This window comes from Perissodus microlepis, chromosome 5 (genome assembly GCF_051167445.1).
Source record: "Perissodus microlepis isolate ML-2025 ecotype Zambia chromosome 5, ASM5116744v1, whole genome shotgun sequence".
Lineage (NCBI taxonomy): Eukaryota > Metazoa > Chordata > Actinopteri > Cichliformes > Cichlidae > Perissodus > Perissodus microlepis.
The window spans coordinates 23,632,675-23,648,745 of record NC_140465.1 but is presented as its reverse complement, the minus strand read 5'-3'; the positions used below and the strand labels follow the sequence as shown (position 1 = coordinate 23,648,745).

Below are 16,071 nucleotides of genomic sequence, written 5' to 3'. Positions count from 1 at the left end.
AGAAGCAGAAAGTTAGTTAGAAAGTTATATGACCTTAAAAATATATAGCTTATGTTTCTTATAGGTGTAGCAGGAGTATCAAAATTACAGTAAAGTAAACGAGTCTCTGCACTGAAGTAATTCTGATTCTGTCCAGTGGGGGCGCTCTGAAGCCTGTGAGACGAAACATCCAGCCAAAGAAGAAGAATCTCACGCTGAGATGAGGAAAGTGCTGCCTGTTACTGAACTTACAGATGAATTGTAAATATTGAAACTCGTATCTGAACCAGCAGCTTTATCTAAAAACCACGTGTCATGTTTAGTTTTAATCTACAGAGCCGGAGCTGAATAAACACGTAATTTTAACGGTTTCCTGTTGGGGTTGGCTTCCAGCTGATTAGCATCGGGCTAACCGGTGTAGTTACTGACAGCTCTACCTGCTGGTATCCGTTAACGTTACCTGTCCAGGTACTCTCCCGTTCAGCCCTGCTCTCCTGTTCTTGCCGACGGGGCCTTCATGTTGAACCACCTCTCCACTGCTCTAACGCTCTTCACCCGCCGACTACCCGCTTTCTCCCCACGGACTTTCTCCGGAGCCCTCCGCCGCCTCTGCAGGATGGAAGCGGCCGTGGTGAGGTGCCTCCCCGGGGAGCCCAAGCTGACCATCTCCTTCTGTCTGCAGGGCAGCCACAAGCACATGCTCCGGGACCAGGACGAGCCGCTGGGCAAGGTCCTGGCCCGCATCTCCAACGGGATAGCCAAGAACCAATCAAAAGCAAAGAAATCCAAGAAGAACCGGGGTCAGGAGCAGCCGGATGAAGCTGCGGAGCCCACCGTGGTGAAGCTGTTCTACGACGGGGAAGAGGTGCCGGAGACGGTGCTGAACGCGGAGGCTTGGCAGGACGGCTCCGTGCTGCAGGTGGGAGATGTTAAATATTCAGTGCAGAGGAACGCGCCCACCTTCACCACCGCGGAGCTACCGGTGTCCTTGTTGGCCGGCTTCCCCGTCTGCCCCAAACTGGAGGTGGAGTTTGGGAACGTCCAGGACTGCGAGTTCACCTGGTTCAGAGAAAACTGCCCACACACGAGGTAAATACCCAGAAAAGAAGGTGTAAATGTGAAGCAGAGATTGTGTGGTGCAATCCAGCTGTATCAAGAACTGCATGCCTTACACGGTCTTATCAGGCGAGTGTTGGGTCTGAGGAAGGTCTGCTCATCTCTACCAAGCTGTTTTATTGACACAAAAACATCGATAAGTTTGCCAAAGGGCAAACAAACCATTACACTGAAGTGTTTTTAACGCCCTGGATGTAGAACTGTACAGCTGCCTTTTCTGATTTTGTTATAAATCAGGTGATTGTTTGGGCACATTAATAATCAAATTGATTTGACATCCTGCAATCTACTTCTCTTTGCTCTTGTTCCAGGTCTGAAGCTCCTGGTAAAGCTTCAGATCAGGACAGTGGTTGGACTCAGGTTGGATGTGAGAGAGTTTACATCCCATCCAATCAGGACATCAGCTTCAGGCTCAAACTGAGCTGCACACCCAAAGATGGAAGCCGCAGTGGCCTGGCCAAGGAGCTGGTTTCTGTGGGAGCTGTGGAGGCTGGACCAGGCGTGTGCTTGTTTGACAACCGTCATGCTTTCACAGCCAAAGTCACGGACTGGCCGACTGTGAGAGTGGTGTCGTACAACATCCTCGCCGACATCTACGCCCAAACGGACCTTTCCAAGACGGTGCTGTACCCGTACTGCGCCCCCTACGCCCTGCAGCTGGACTACAGACAGAACCTGATCAAAAAGGAGCTTGCTGGGTACAACTGCGACATTATCTGTCTGCAGGAGGTCGATAAAGGTAATCACTGATAAAAACACAAAAATACTGATGATTTAAAAAAATAAATCTTTGACATTAGTTGTGCTCGCTGACCTCTGCAGGAGTGTATGTGGACAGTCTGACTCCAGCGCTGGATGCCTTTGGTCTGAACGGTGTTTTCAAGGTCAAAGAGAAGCAGCATGAAGGACTCGCTACCTTCTACCGCAGGTAAGGCCAATCACCAGCCAGAAGCTGGATTAACCTTAACTTGCTTGATAACTTTATCACTGGCAAAATAATATGCAGAGCCACATCTGTGTTTGTTTGGTTGAAGTTAATAATTAGTGGACGTTAGATAGTGTTGCTCACTATTGATGCCTGGAGCAGAAGAGAGAGGCATTAATGCGCTTAGAAGCGAGCATAAGCAGCGCATTTTTTAGATTTTTGAGTAAAAAGCCAAACCCAGCTTCACTCCACAGGCTGTTAAAGGTAATGAAGAGAGTTGGATAAAGTCTCAGTTTTTTAAGATACATTACAGTCTGTAAACAGTCCAGAAATAAAAAGTTTTTAGTACATGAAATAAATTTTGTTTAATGCACTTTAGTATATTGTGTGTCTTACGTGACAGTCAGTGTTGATAGAGTAGCGAGCACCTACAAATAAGTGATTGTGAAGAAAGTATTGAATATCTGAAGTATAACAGAAAGGCCTCTTTATTTATGTGCAGCCCTAATGGCAATATCACATGATTATGATAATGATTATGAGCCCTGCAACTGGTCAACAGTCCAGACTTTACCCCGCCTCTAGTCCTATGACATCTGGAATAGGCTTCAGCCCCATGTGACCCTGAATTGGATAAGTGGAAAAAGTGGATGGATGATGATTATGATATTGAAGTGAATCCTGTTGTGCTGTAGGTCAAAGTTTCGACTCTTGAGCAGTCACGACATCATGCTGAGTGAGGCGTTGTCCTCTGACCCCATGCACGCTGAGCTTCTGGAGAAGGTTTCTGCTAACGGTGCCCTGAAGAATAAGATCCTGCAGAGGTCCACCTCGCTGCAGGTACTGCTGCTCACCATCAAGGCTGATTAACTGTTATATTTTAGCTTTGGGAAGGAGTGATGCGACATTTTGTTATTGCTCCCATCCAAATATCGGGTCAGCAGTCTGGAGGTCTTTCAGACCTACTGCACTCACAACGTTTTGACTTTCTTGTAATTTTTAAGTAGTTTTAAGACATTTCAAGCATGAAAAATGCGTCAAAGAAATACATTAAAATAGCTCATTTTTGTTACCAGCAGACACACCCACTGTCACAAAAAATTAATTTCTTCACAGTTCTTTAGTCAGTGAAATTTGTGACAATAACACTGTTTGACAGACAAAAAATACTATTTTTGCATGAACAAGGTGATTCTGAAAGTGTCCATTAGTTCAGAACTTGTATGTCTCCATGTGGTGTGCAGTGTGTGGTTCATAAAATCTGAGGAAACTGGACAAGTGGAGTAAAGAAGAAGTGATAGGTCTAAAAATCTGTCTACAGTAACTGAAAGTCACGTATTTAAGAAATGGAAAAAATGTATGGAGGTGTTTAGCAGAGAGGTACAACACAGTATCTACAGCCATTTGTAAAATATGATGGAGACATTTCAGTGTTGGGGATTTGATCCAGCGTTCAATAATGTCTGGAAAGCATTCAATTGCTAACAGTTTCATTTTTCAGTTTAATAATGATCCCAAACACACTGCTAGTGCAGTAAAAGTACCTTGATAGAAAAATTCCCATTGGAGCATTGTCGCTCATGGATTGGCATCCTCAGATCCTAGACCTCAACATTATTGAAGCAGTGTGGGATCATCTTGACAGAGAACACTAGAAAAGACAGCCAACATCCAAAGAAGCCCTTTGAATGTCCTTCAAGAAGTCTGGAGAGCTATTCCTAAAGAAATTACAGGAATACTTGTTCAGGCTGTTTTGAAGAATACAGGTGGCCATACCAAACGCTGACTTTCAAGATTGTTAAAACTGTACAAACTTTTTTTTTAATTAACTGTATTTCCATGTATCAATACATCACTGCACCAATTTGTCATTTTCCTAGCAAAATATAAAAAATTAAGAAGGTTCAGGACTTCTGCACAATACTATGTTTGCAGACTTTAAAAAACATTTTAGCACAAACACCGGCTCGTTATGTTCAGTGTAATACTTCTTGGAAAACTTTAATTACACTTAGGGTAACATCACATATTGTCATCAACATTTCACCTTACCTGTCTTGTGTATGTGTGTGAAGGTGTACTCAAATCGGCTATATTTACATGTAAAATGATAATTCAGAGAGAGTTAATGACAACAGGAGATCATCTCTGCTCTCAGTCACTCTTGAAGTCGCTGTTTGCTTTGTTTGATTGTTGTCTGTTTGAGATTTGTCCTGGAATTTGATTCTTAAATATGTGAAAGAAATGCTTATTACTGTTAAAAATCAGCAATTTATTCAGTCATGAAAATAAATGTTTGTCTAATCACTGAATTGTTTGTTTCCCTGCAGGTCACTTTCCTCGAGGACCTGAATAAACCCGGCAGGAAGGTCTGTGTGGCCAACACTCACCTGTACTGGCACCCGAAAGGTAAAATGTCCTGTTTACTTCCAGGAACACTTGAGTTGCTCATTTTAACCAGCAGAGATTGTCAGTACAGACTTCTGAGAATTTAATTAATTTCCTTTGAAGGGGGGAATGTTCGCTTAGTCCAGATGGGCGTGGCTTTGAAACACCTGAGTCATGTGATCAGCGAGGTCGCACCTGGAGCCCCGCTGGTGTTTTGTGGAGACTTTAACTCCACCCCAAATGCAGGTAACTCCAGAATAGTACCTACAGCTGAATCTGAGACTGTTTACAAAAACATAATGACCCTCAGGTCAAAGTTCAACTTCACCATGTTTGGAGTTTTTTTTTTTAACACAGTCTTTATCAGGTTGGTTTGTTTCTTGATCTCGTCCCCTCTCAGGTGTGTTTCAGCTGCTCAGTGAGGCTGTGGTTCCTCCGCAGCATGCAGACTGGAGCAGCTCGGGGCCGGAGGAGTCCTGCAGCATGGAGCTGCTCTCTGACATCCCCCCTCTGCTGAGCGCCTGCGGATTGCCGGCCTACACCAACTATGTGAGAGGGTTTCAAGGCTGCCTGGATTACATCTTTATACAGCCGGACTGCATGCAGGTACTGATGGCAGAGGATATAGGAGAGACACATTTTTGTTTTAACAAGCTTTCTTATGGGAATGTTAGTGATTTACTATTTATTTATTTTAAACTATTTCTTATTTCATTGTCTTATTTTGTCTTTTTGTTGGCTGTTATGTTATTTAATTTTCATATTTATTTTACTCTCTTTTGTGCACAGGTTTGTGACTGTCTACAAAAAGCCCTTAATAAATCAGCTTTACTTACTTACTTTACTTAGAACATCTTTTAGCCAAACTATGAGTACCACTCAACCAAATGAAATCAGTCTTTTTAATTATTGAGATCTTGAGCGAGCCACTTGCTAAGTTTGAAGTAAATCAGAAAAGAGTTTGTAAAACGGGTGAAGAACGACAGATTTCTCAGATTTTCACTAAGTCAAAGATGAGGAACAGAAAACAAACTCAATGGAGATTGGTTATTTAAAAAAAAAATGACGATAAGGTAAAAATGGAGTCAGGTGTTCTTTGTGTGAATAACTGATGTAACACATATATTGTGTGTGTGCAGGTGGAGCAGGTGATCCCTCTGCCCAGCCTCGAGGAGGTCACCACCTACGAGGCTCTGCCCAGCGTGGCTCACCCCTCTGACCACATCGCTTTGGTTTGTGACCTCCGGTGGAACCCCTGACCCCTGACCTCCAACCATGATGGACAGAGATGCTTAAAAACACAGAGTGTGAGATTTAAACTGTGTCCCTGCAGGTTTACCAAGAAGAACCAAAGTCAGCAGAAGCTCAAAGGATCAGACAGAAGAACTTGAACCACAAAACCACAACACAGTGAAAGTTCATGTGAAATTATTCACAGTCCTTATTAGACAATAAATTATTTTCATCACTTATATTCAGTGTTGGAATGAGAAAAGTAAGTAACTGCAGATTTTGAGAAGGGATTTAAGAAGGGGATTGATTAAATACTCAAAAAACAAACTCACAGTACTGCATCATAACAGTTTGATGATTAATGATCACTCTGAGGTTATTCACTTTATTTCTGGGTTAATAAATAAATATTGACCTTTTAAGATAAGTATTTATTATCATTGTTGCCAAATGTACTGCTCAGTGGGCCTTTCAGTTTTTAAATAAAGTCTACAGGACTGACTCTCACTTGTTGGCTTATTGTCATATACTTACAGACATCATTAAAAGGAGGTGAACATCATGTCGTGCTTAAATGATTTGCTCGCTATTGTGACAATATCCTCGAAATATAAATTTAATTTCATTTAGTCCAACTTTTACCTTCTTAATTTAACTTACAGCTTTATTTACAAAAACGGGTAAAAATGTGACAATCTTAACAAATTATATTTAGTATCCAATGAACAATATCTATCACATATTCACAGTTCAGATGAGTAAAGTAACAGATATTTAGTTTTACATTTCTTTTAGAAGAGCAGAAAAATGATTCTTTTTATATTTCTCTAGGAAGCAGTTTTGAGTTGCCTGGTTTTGGGATGTTCATGCACTTAAAGGCAGCGCTCCATGGAAACAGTAACAAACAATACAAGTCAGCTTTTTGAATTTTTGTTATTTTATTTTAAAATAATCATAGAAGGTGTTACACCTGAATGTAGGTAAAAAGGACAATAACAAATGTTTCTGGCTGAGTTCACCGAACAATGTGATTTCATTTTATTTAAAATTATTTCCATTGTTGTTTTCTGTATTGTCCTCAGCCTCTCTCTGCGCACCTCCACTGCCACTTGATCCAGTTCATTAACTGTCATTATGTCTCATGGATTTAAAAAAAACCCACTTTTTGTCAAAAACAATAAATCTCATACAAAAGCAGAATTATCTCAAGCAGACAGAACAAAAATCTACAGTTTTAACCATAGTCCCACACAGGACGTCATCAGGAGTATTAAAACCATGAAAGGATCTTTTAGTCCAAAACAAAACACTCTGATGAAACAATAATAAAAACTAATTATATCTGATTATTTTCATTTCACCAAGGTGACAAATGTCAATGGTATAATTTGCATAAACAAATACAGAGCAAAACCACAATATGTACAGCAGCTTCATGTACACTAAACATCTAACATCTGAGTTTCAGAGAAGTCGCAGCAATGTTGGTTTTAAAATTCACAGCTCAGTTTTCTTCTTTGTGAGTACTTTCCTGTCTTTATGGAAGACTGCTCCATCAGGCTGCTCTCTCCACTTCACAGTGATTCCATTCACTCCTTTCTCCTTCAGTCTGTCCTGGAGCTGAGAGATCCAAACATTACACACATGTTTACACACAGAGACTAAAAACAAACAAAAGCCTGTTTTAGAAAAACAAAACATCAATAAATTTATTTTCTGACATTAATTCATACCTTTGCATTTGAATTGGGCCGATTTAATGTATACAGTAAAATCATATTAAACGTTTCAGAGAAAAGTATGGAAATTATTTTTGTCATTTATAAAAGTTTTTTTTTCATTTTTAGATGTCATAATTTTATGAAGATTTCTCAACATTCAAAAATTCAAATTTACAGCCTTAATTTTCACGCAGCAGCTCGCTCATAGATGCTGTGAAGAAGAGATGAGGACAGGCAATCACATAAAATTAAAGAGCTGGGTGAAACTCACAGCACCTACACTAAAGTGCAAAGGTGATGAGGTGAAGTTTTAAGGCAGTATTGTTGAGACTTGCCTCTTTCAGGAGTGTTGCTTTGGCAGCGGTGTCATTCAGATTCACAGAGGAGTCCTCCAGCTTCAACCTGATTTTTATTACTGAGACAGAGAGGACAAAAGGTGTCATGGTGAGTTTTCAGTTATTATATTTTTGTGATATCAAAACTGTAACTTTATACCTTTTCTGTAAACAATTTCTTTTTTGGGAGCTTCTGTGGTTTCAGGTTGAGGAGCTGGCAGGTTGTCATAGCAGACAAATGGTCGTTGTGTATAATAGGGCAGTAACTTCCATTTTCCTGATCTCTGCATATCTGCAACACCACACATGTCATTTGAAATGCCAAATATTTTTCCTGATTCATCCCAGTATCTGAATGAGGAGTCTCTGCCATCAACCCAGAAAATTTGAGGATGTGCAATGTGGCCTATCCATATTTCAGTCCCATATGACACCAGCCTCTGCGCATCACTGACAGAAAGCGAACTGCCAGCCAGGTCTGTGAAGTTCTCCCTTCAGTACCGGAGAGCTCTGAACCAGTCCATGCTTTTATTCACAAAAACAAATTCAGGACTGGTAAGTTCCTGCAATTAGAAATTGTGGTTAAATAAGTCATGTTGATTTTTCTGTGAATGAAAATAATCAAATCAAAACAATCTTAATGAGAAAAGAAAATGCTTTGGTATTTTCTTACCATTGTAACAGATGAATGGGTATTCCAGTGAGCAGTTAATATACCAAGACCAGTGCCAGTATGGTGAATTCACTAAAGCTTTTGTACAAAAATAGTAAACTGAGAAGGGTTCATTTTTAGTTTGGTTTTCCCACTTCCAGAAATCATCATTGATCTGAGATACATATCTCCAATAAAAACTTAGGTAAGCACCAATCCAGACCTCAGAGTTGTAACCAGCAGATGAAACTGTTTTGTTAAATTGTTTCTTTTCTGTAGCATTTTCGAAGTTGGCCAGGTCTGTGTAGTTCACGCTACAGTAACTCAGAGCCGCACCCCAATCTAAGGACTTATTAACAAAGTAGTACTGACGGCATCTGGAGAAGATGAGACACCCTGTGAGGAAATATGATTGATCAACATCTCTGAACATGCAACCTGGATGTAACATATCAGAGTGATAAGCACTGCCAAAAATGACTGACCTGAGAGACAGAAGACACCCAGCAGGATCTTTAGAGTCATAATGCTGCTCTGTGAACTGTGAAAGAAAACTCTGCCTTTATAATAATAAAAATGCAGGGAAATCCCACTCCTGCTCCATGTTCCTGTTTCTGAGAAATGTTATGGGTGTGTTGATCAGTTTATGCAAAATGTGTTACAGAGACTCCTTTATGGAAACAACATCAACCAGGTTTGTTTAAAACTGCTAAAAATTCTAATTTCAGGCTTAAAGTAATAGAAATTATTTTAAATGAGAGTGTTTTATCTTGTGTTTATCTACATTTATTTCCAACTGCAGTGTTTTTTTCTTAAAATTTCAAAAAGTTTTATTAATTTCAGTCATTGTTTTTAATGATACTGCACAAGAGTGAAGCTAATCTGCTTGATTTTAGAAAAATATGCCACCAAATCATGTCACTGAATTACCGAAGTTATATATTTTTATTTTCATTATTTGATTGAACCAAAGAATTACCTAAAACAAAAGATATGACTGATGAATCAGTTAAAGGAAACATTTAAAAGGCATTAGAGAGATTAAGTTAAATGTTTTAACATTTTACCATCAGACGCTTCACTGTGTGCATCCTGACCGTCTTATAGAGCAGTTGTGGCTCAGCTGATAGAGCAGGTCATCTGCCAGTTAGAAGGTGGGAGGTTCAGTCCTTGACTTCTGTGAATCTGTCAAAGTATCCTTGGGCAAGAGCCTTAACCTCAAATTACTTGTGATGTATCCACCGTAGCATAAAATAATGTGATTTGTAATATTTCCAGAACATATTTTGTTTTCACACCAGTGATGAATTCCTCAGTAAAACTCAAACATGTTTCGGTAAGATCTGGGCTCATGTTGAAAACCTTCTGCACCAATATCACGTATCTACAGTATTTGAAGATAAGTTTCAGTAATCAGCTGAAGTTTGTTCTGGATGCTAAATTCCCCTAAACAATGCCTCTAAACACAGGCATTGTTTGTTTAGTGACCAAACCTTTTCTTTGTCTTTTTGAACAAATAAATAAAAGTCCTAATATTGGAGCTCCTTCTTTTTTCCCCATTTGATTCATCATGACAAGAAACCTGTGCCACTGCTGCTCACAACACTGGTTTTTGAAGATCAAATTTCATAAATCAGTCACTTTTGAATTCAGTCATTTTCAGAGGCTCAAAAGTAATTTGACAATTTAAGATTAAAATCATGGCCCAGAGAGGCCTGTTCACTCATTCAATCTCTCGGGGAAGTAGGTATAATTGTCTTCATACAGAAAGTTTACAAGAAGATGTAAACGAAAAAACAGGAAGGCTAGATTAAACTTTGCCAGGAAATATCTAAAAGAGCCCCCCAAAAATTCCTCAGATCTTGCACCGATGAAACTAAGAATAATTTGTAACACGATGATGGAAACCAAAATGTGTGGAGATGATGTCACTGTTGATAGATGTAGCAAGATATTCTGTCCTTACATGTTAAAGAGCATCTTATCTTTCCATAGATAAAGGCATTGCATTGGATGCAGAAATTATAGAAATTAATGCAAAATTCACTAAATGTTGTTTATGAAGTGTCTGAAGCTCAGAACTGCACGGAGGAGTCCCACTCCCACCCTTCCTCCCACATTCACTTAAAGCATACGAGCTTAACGACAGACTGGTTTAGGACAAGTGGCCACATTAACTTTATAATAAAGATGTGTTCTTAGATTGATTTAACAATAATACCTGCATAAATCTAAACTATCTAAACAATCTAAACAAGTGAAATCCCAAGTCTGACACCAAGACGAGACACAAATCCCTTTTGGGTTGCGTCGGGAAGTACAAGTTAAATCTGCTAAAGAAAACGTGTGGAGTTATCTGCTGTGGCAAACAGATGTGAAACAGGAGCAGTTCAAAGTACCTTTATCTGAATCTAAACTGCAGTCCCGTGTGTCGGGTTATCAGGAATATGCAATCTTTCTTTCTAACAAAGCGCCAAAGAAATTTTTTCTTGGAAATTTGTTTTTCCTTTTACTGAGGCAGGAACTATTCGCAGCATCATTTACATGAACAGAAAGTTGAAGCAGAGCCAGACTGCACTAAACAGCAGCTTCATTTACACAAAACATCAAGCCAAAGTGTTTTTATGAACAGAAGCAAAGCTGGCTTTAAATTTAACAGGCCAGTTTTCTTTCTGTCATCATTCCCCCCTTTATGGAAGACTTCTCCATCCGACTGCTCTCCACTTCAGAGTGACTCCACTCACAGCTTTCTCTTTCACATTGTGAAAGCTGCTGAGTGATACAAAAAGCAGGTTAAAAAAATAATCTTTCTCAAACATCACATTCACAAGATTGACCGTGAGGTCAAAGTTACTGACATCTCATGTGAGATTTTCAATAGATACACCTACAGTATTAATTCTAGGTGAGATCCCAGCAAACAAGGGAGCGTTCGGGGATTGTTCACTACCCCACTTCAGCTAATGTTTTCTAAATGTTGTGTGTAGAAAGTTTTCCTGATGTTAGGGGAAAGTTCACTTTAGATTAAAAAAAATGGTTGGGAGGATGTTTTAAAAACATTCCCCAGATTGTCAAAACCAACAACAACATTGTAAACACAATAACTCGACAAAGTCTATATAGTCTAAATCTATAACCTCAACCTTCACCTTCAGGTTGAGGTTGAGGTAATAGATTTTCAAAATTGTCAGAGACTTTCAGTAGATCCATTTGAAAATCCTACATCTCCTTTTTCTTGAGTCATCGTGTTCACAAAGTTGGGTGTCATCACCACCGTTCTGCATAGTGGGGTAATGCTAACACCCCATCAGCCTTTTTCCAGTCGAGGGGTAAAAATGAAATAGATCTTTCAATTCAATTCAATCTTTATTGCCAGACTTTATGTCAATAAAAAACAAGACAAAACACAATTTATAAACCTTAATAAAAATATTAAAAATATTAAACATTTGTAAAAATATAAAACCAAAATATACATAAAATACACAATTACTTAGAAGAAATCAATAAATACACAAACACTTCAACTAATGCTTAGTGCTCTCAGACTGGATGATTAACGGGAACCACTCGCTGTCGGATCTGTGGGTTCTAAAATTATACTGTTACTAGAGCCAGGGCCGGCCCATGGCATAGGCCGTATAGGCAAATGCTAAGGGCGCCGTCCATCAGGGGGCGCCACGCCAGTGCCACAAATGTTGAAAAAAAAAAAAAAAGTTGGTACTATTATTTCTAAATACAAAAAATAATCCCACGTTAATTAAAATGCAAAGTAAAGCTTATTTAATAGAAATATTATTTGTTACAACATTACGCCCCCCCCCCTCCCCGCACGGTGCGCCCCCTCCCTTCCCGTATCATGGTTCCTTTTGGACGTCACCACATCAAAAAATCAACATAAGATGTCAAAACGGCCAAAACTGTCAGGTGCCCAGGGAAGAAAAAAGAGAAAAGAAGAGGAGGAGAAACGAGAAAAAGACAGAGGTAGGTAACGTTAGCCTACATGAAATTATTTGTCTGAATGTGATAGTAACCTAAATTTTTAGCATTAAGCTAATGTTACATGATTCGCTAATTGCTAATCAATAAATAGCTAGTTAACTGTTTTAACGTCAGTTAATATTGTGGAGGGGGCTAAATTGTTATGGAAAATAATAATGTAACGTTAGGTAATTACAGTACTCCCACCTTTCCCACCATTCCTCATTTGTATTCATCTTTTAAGCAGGTGTTTTTTGTTTACATTGTTATTGCCTTCTGGTTAGCTAACGTTTACCCTGCAGGTAATAGTCACTTTTCCACCCCTGTATATATTATAGTTGTAAGCCTAGTTGTTAAAGTGCACATCATTAATGTTAATTAAGCAATATCACATGAGAGGGAATGCTGTTTTTTAATATGAGCACTGCTGTGATTCGGTCAAAGATAATCATAACATAACATTCTCATATGATATTATACTGTTACTTTGCATTCTGCTATTCAGCATTTCACTGTAATGATGACAATAAATTGAATCTAATCTAATTTGCATATCAGTTAACATCATACATATATCTCTTTGGTTTTTCATTTATATTATATCATTTCATTTTATTCCTGGAATCATATGTTTTTATTATTAGACTTTAATACTCAGTGGTGTCACATACTCCTCTCTTCAGATGCACTGTTGAAGTTTCTAAATCCCACCCCTGGGCCATCTACCACATCTACCGCTGCTGCCTCCACTTCAGCAGCACAACCCACCAGTGATGCAGCATCAGCAGCACAACCCAGCCATGATGCAGCAGCATCAAGCGGTCTTCCTGTTGCCTCCACCTCAGCAGCACAACCCACCAGTTTTGCAGCAGCATCAAGCGGTGTTCCTGTTGCCTCCACCTCAGCAGCACAACCCAGCAGTGATGCAGCAGCATCAAGCGGTCTTCCTGCTGCACCAATAGACCCTGCTGACTGGCCTTCTGCTTTAACTGAAAAGGTACGAACAGAGTTAGTTCACAGAGGTCCATTTGTAATTGATAGTGACTTCACATTCCCGAAACAGAAAGACGGGCGAAGGTGTCAGCATGATTATTTTAACAGACTCTTAATCAATGGGGAAAAGGTGAGAAGAACCTGGCTTATGTATTCGAAAAAAGAGGATAGCTTGCACTGCTTCTGCTGCAAAATGTTTTCCAAGAGAGATTACAAACTGAGTAGGGAAGGTCTGAAGGACTGGAAAAATGCAAGCCACTTGCTCAAGGTCCATGAGGATAGCCAGGAGCATAATGCTCAAGGACTTGGAGGTCCGTTTTGCGAAAGGACTCACAATAGATAAACAAGAGATGGCACTTGCTGAGGCTGAGAGAAAAAGGTGGCGTGAAGTTCTACATCGTTTGGTGGCAATAATTCAGTCCTTAGCTGAAAGAAACATGGCTTTCAGGGGGTCCACAGACACATTAAATAAACCAGACAATGGCAATTTTCTGAAAGAAGTGGAGCTTATGGCCAAATTTGATCCAGTGATGAAGCAGCATGTCAGTAGAGTAGAAAGTGGAGCTGGCAGTCACATACATTATCTGGGAAAAACAATCCAAAATGAACTGATTGACACCATCAGTTCAAGAATAATAAAACGCATTGTGGAAGATATCAAAACATCAAAGTATTTCTCCATCATTTTATATTGCACACCTGATCTGAGTCATAAGGAACAGCTCTCTGTCATAGTCAGGATAGTGTCACAAGAAGACATACCACAAGTTAAAGAGCATTTCCTGGGCTTTCTTGTTGCAGAGGAATCAACAGAAGATCATTTGTCAACTCTCATCCTAAAACGGATAGAGGAGCTTAACATTCCTTTTGAAGACTGCAGAGGACAGTCCTATGACAATGGGGCCAACATGAAGGGAAAAAATAAAGGTGTTCAGGCAAGGTTGCTTCAGCTAAACTCAAGAGCTTTTTTGGTCCCATGTGGTGCCCACACTTTAAATCTGGTAGTAGCTGATGCTGCAAAAAGCTCACCAGATGCCCTTGGCTACTTTGGGCATTTAGCAAAATTATTCAAGCTCTTCTCAGCCTCCACCCATAGGTGGGGTGTTCTCCTGAAACATGTGAAAACCACCTTGAAATCATGGGCTGAGACCAGATGGGAAAGCAGGATAAAAAGCATTGAGGCAGTCAGATATCAGGCTCGGCAAGTCAGAGAGGCTCTTCTGGAGGTGAGGGAAACAGCTACAGACCCTGTGGTCAGAGTTGAAGCCCAGTCTTTGGCTGAGGAGATTGGATCCTATCGTTTTTGCATTTGTACAGCCATCTGGTATGACATTCTCAGCAAGATCCACTATGTGAGTAAACTCATGCAGTCGCCCTCCATGCAGCTAGATGTGGCTGTCGACTTGCTGAAGAAAACCAAAGATTCCCTCACCAGCTACAGAAACACTGGATTTTCTGATGCACAGACAACGGCAAAGGAGATGTGTGAAGAAATGAATGTGGAGGCTGAACTCAAACAAAAGCGATTGAGAACCACCAAAAGGCACTTCGGTTATGAGTCTCCAGATGAGCCCATACAAGATGCACTTAAAAAAATGGAAACCACATTTTTTAATGTGGTAGTGGATACAGCCATCTCTTCACTTGATGAGAGATTTCAGAACCTTGGAGAGGTGAATGACAAGTTTGGAGTACTCCTCAATTTCCACAACTTACAAAAAGAGGAGCTGCTACAGCAGTGCCAAACACTGAGTACTACTCTGACCCATGACAGCCAGCCGGACATTAATGGCACAGAACTTGCAATGGAAATGCAGAATTTCCCACCATTGCCATCAAAGAACATGACAAACATGGAACTCTTGACCTTCCTGCATGAGAAGAAGCTGGCAGAAATTTACCCCAACATGTGGGTTGCTCTGAGAATCTTTGCCACTCTTCCTGTTACAGTGGCTGCTGCTGAAAGAAGCTTCTCTAAGCTCAAACTCATTAAAACCTACCTGAGATCTACTATGATGCAAGAACGTCTCAGTGGACTTTCCATCATAAGCATAAATCATGTGGTCTCAAATCAGTTGTCATATGATGATGTTGTAGATGACTTTGCTGCAAGAAAGACTAGGAGAGTAAGGCTGTAGCAGGTGATGTGAGGTTGATGAGGGGGTGGTGTACAGTAATTTGTAAGTCATTCTAATTAATGCAGTATTAAAAAGCACAACTAGAGAACTCTGTAGGATCCCCTTTTTTGTAATATAGTTGTTAAAGTCATACTGGTTTATTTAATATCTTGTTTTGTGCAGTGCCTTATTTATATTGTATTTTTAATTTATTTTATCCAACTTGTTGACACGTTTTATTGTGTTTATGTATGTAAAATTTATTGTATTTCATATATTCATTTTTTATTTTTTGTATTCATTTATTTATTCATATATTTTTTTTATCTTGTTAATTATTCTGATTGTGAATTTGCTTTCTTTAAGTAAAAAAAAAAGGTCAAAGACAAAGCTATTCGGTTTCTTGTGAGTACATACACTACACTGCCGATGTAGGGGGGCGCCACCTAAAATCTTGCCTAGGGCGCCAGATTGGTTAGGGCCGGGCCTGACTAGAGCCATCCAGTCGTTCTCTAAAATTGAACATTAACTTTCTTAAAAGTGCTCTAAAAAGTCCAAACACCCACAGCTACAAATATCTGACTGGCACTACCCGCTCTAGGTATCGTACAAAGGATTCTCATTGCGCAGC

At 39.8% G+C, this 16,071-nt stretch overlaps 2 protein-coding genes across 2 annotated transcripts; both read left to right on the top strand.

Moving 5' to 3' along the window:
- The first annotated feature begins 147 nt into the window (after positions 1–147).
- On the top strand, positions 148–6,148 carry pde12 (phosphodiesterase 12). The gene is made up of 8 exons (XM_084928976.1): positions 148–1,068; positions 1,407–1,834; positions 1,918–2,023; positions 2,716–2,860; positions 4,351–4,429; positions 4,532–4,654; positions 4,809–5,014; positions 5,548–6,148. The coding sequence occupies exons 1-8, from the start codon at positions 497–499 to the stop codon at positions 5,665–5,667; spliced, it is 1,779 nt and encodes a 592-aa protein (XP_084785102.1). The 5' UTR covers positions 148–496; the 3' UTR covers positions 5,668–6,148.
- A 6,091-nt stretch (positions 6,149–12,239) lies between these two features.
- On the top strand, positions 12,240–15,920 carry LOC146387372 (zinc finger MYM-type protein 1-like). Its single transcript, XM_084928974.1, has 2 exons — positions 12,240–12,333; positions 13,014–15,920. Exon 2 carries the CDS (start codon positions 13,572–13,574, stop codon positions 15,459–15,461), a length of 1,890 nt encoding a protein of 629 aa, XP_084785100.1. The 5' UTR covers positions 12,240–12,333; positions 13,014–13,571; the 3' UTR covers positions 15,462–15,920.
- The last annotated feature ends 151 nt before the right edge of the window (positions 15,921–16,071 follow it).

What these genes read in the sequence shown, in the direction of transcription:
- pde12 (XM_084928976.1), top strand. Translation starts at nt 497, where the DNA reads ATGTTGAACCACCTCTCCACTGCTCTAACGCTCTTCACCCGCCGACTA. An exon ending in CCTGTACTGGCACCCGAAAG is followed by an intron (nt 4,430 to 4,531) that starts GTAAAATGTCCT and finishes TTTCCTTTGAAG; the next exon opens with GGGGGAATGTTCGCTTAGTC. An exon ending in TAACTCCACCCCAAATGCAG is followed by an intron (nt 4,655 to 4,808) that starts GTAACTCCAGAA and finishes GTCCCCTCTCAG; the next exon opens with GTGTGTTTCAGCTGCTCAGT.
- LOC146387372 (XM_084928974.1), top strand. Translation starts at nt 13,572, where the DNA reads ATGCAAGCCACTTGCTCAAGGTCCATGAGGATAGCCAGGAGCATAATG.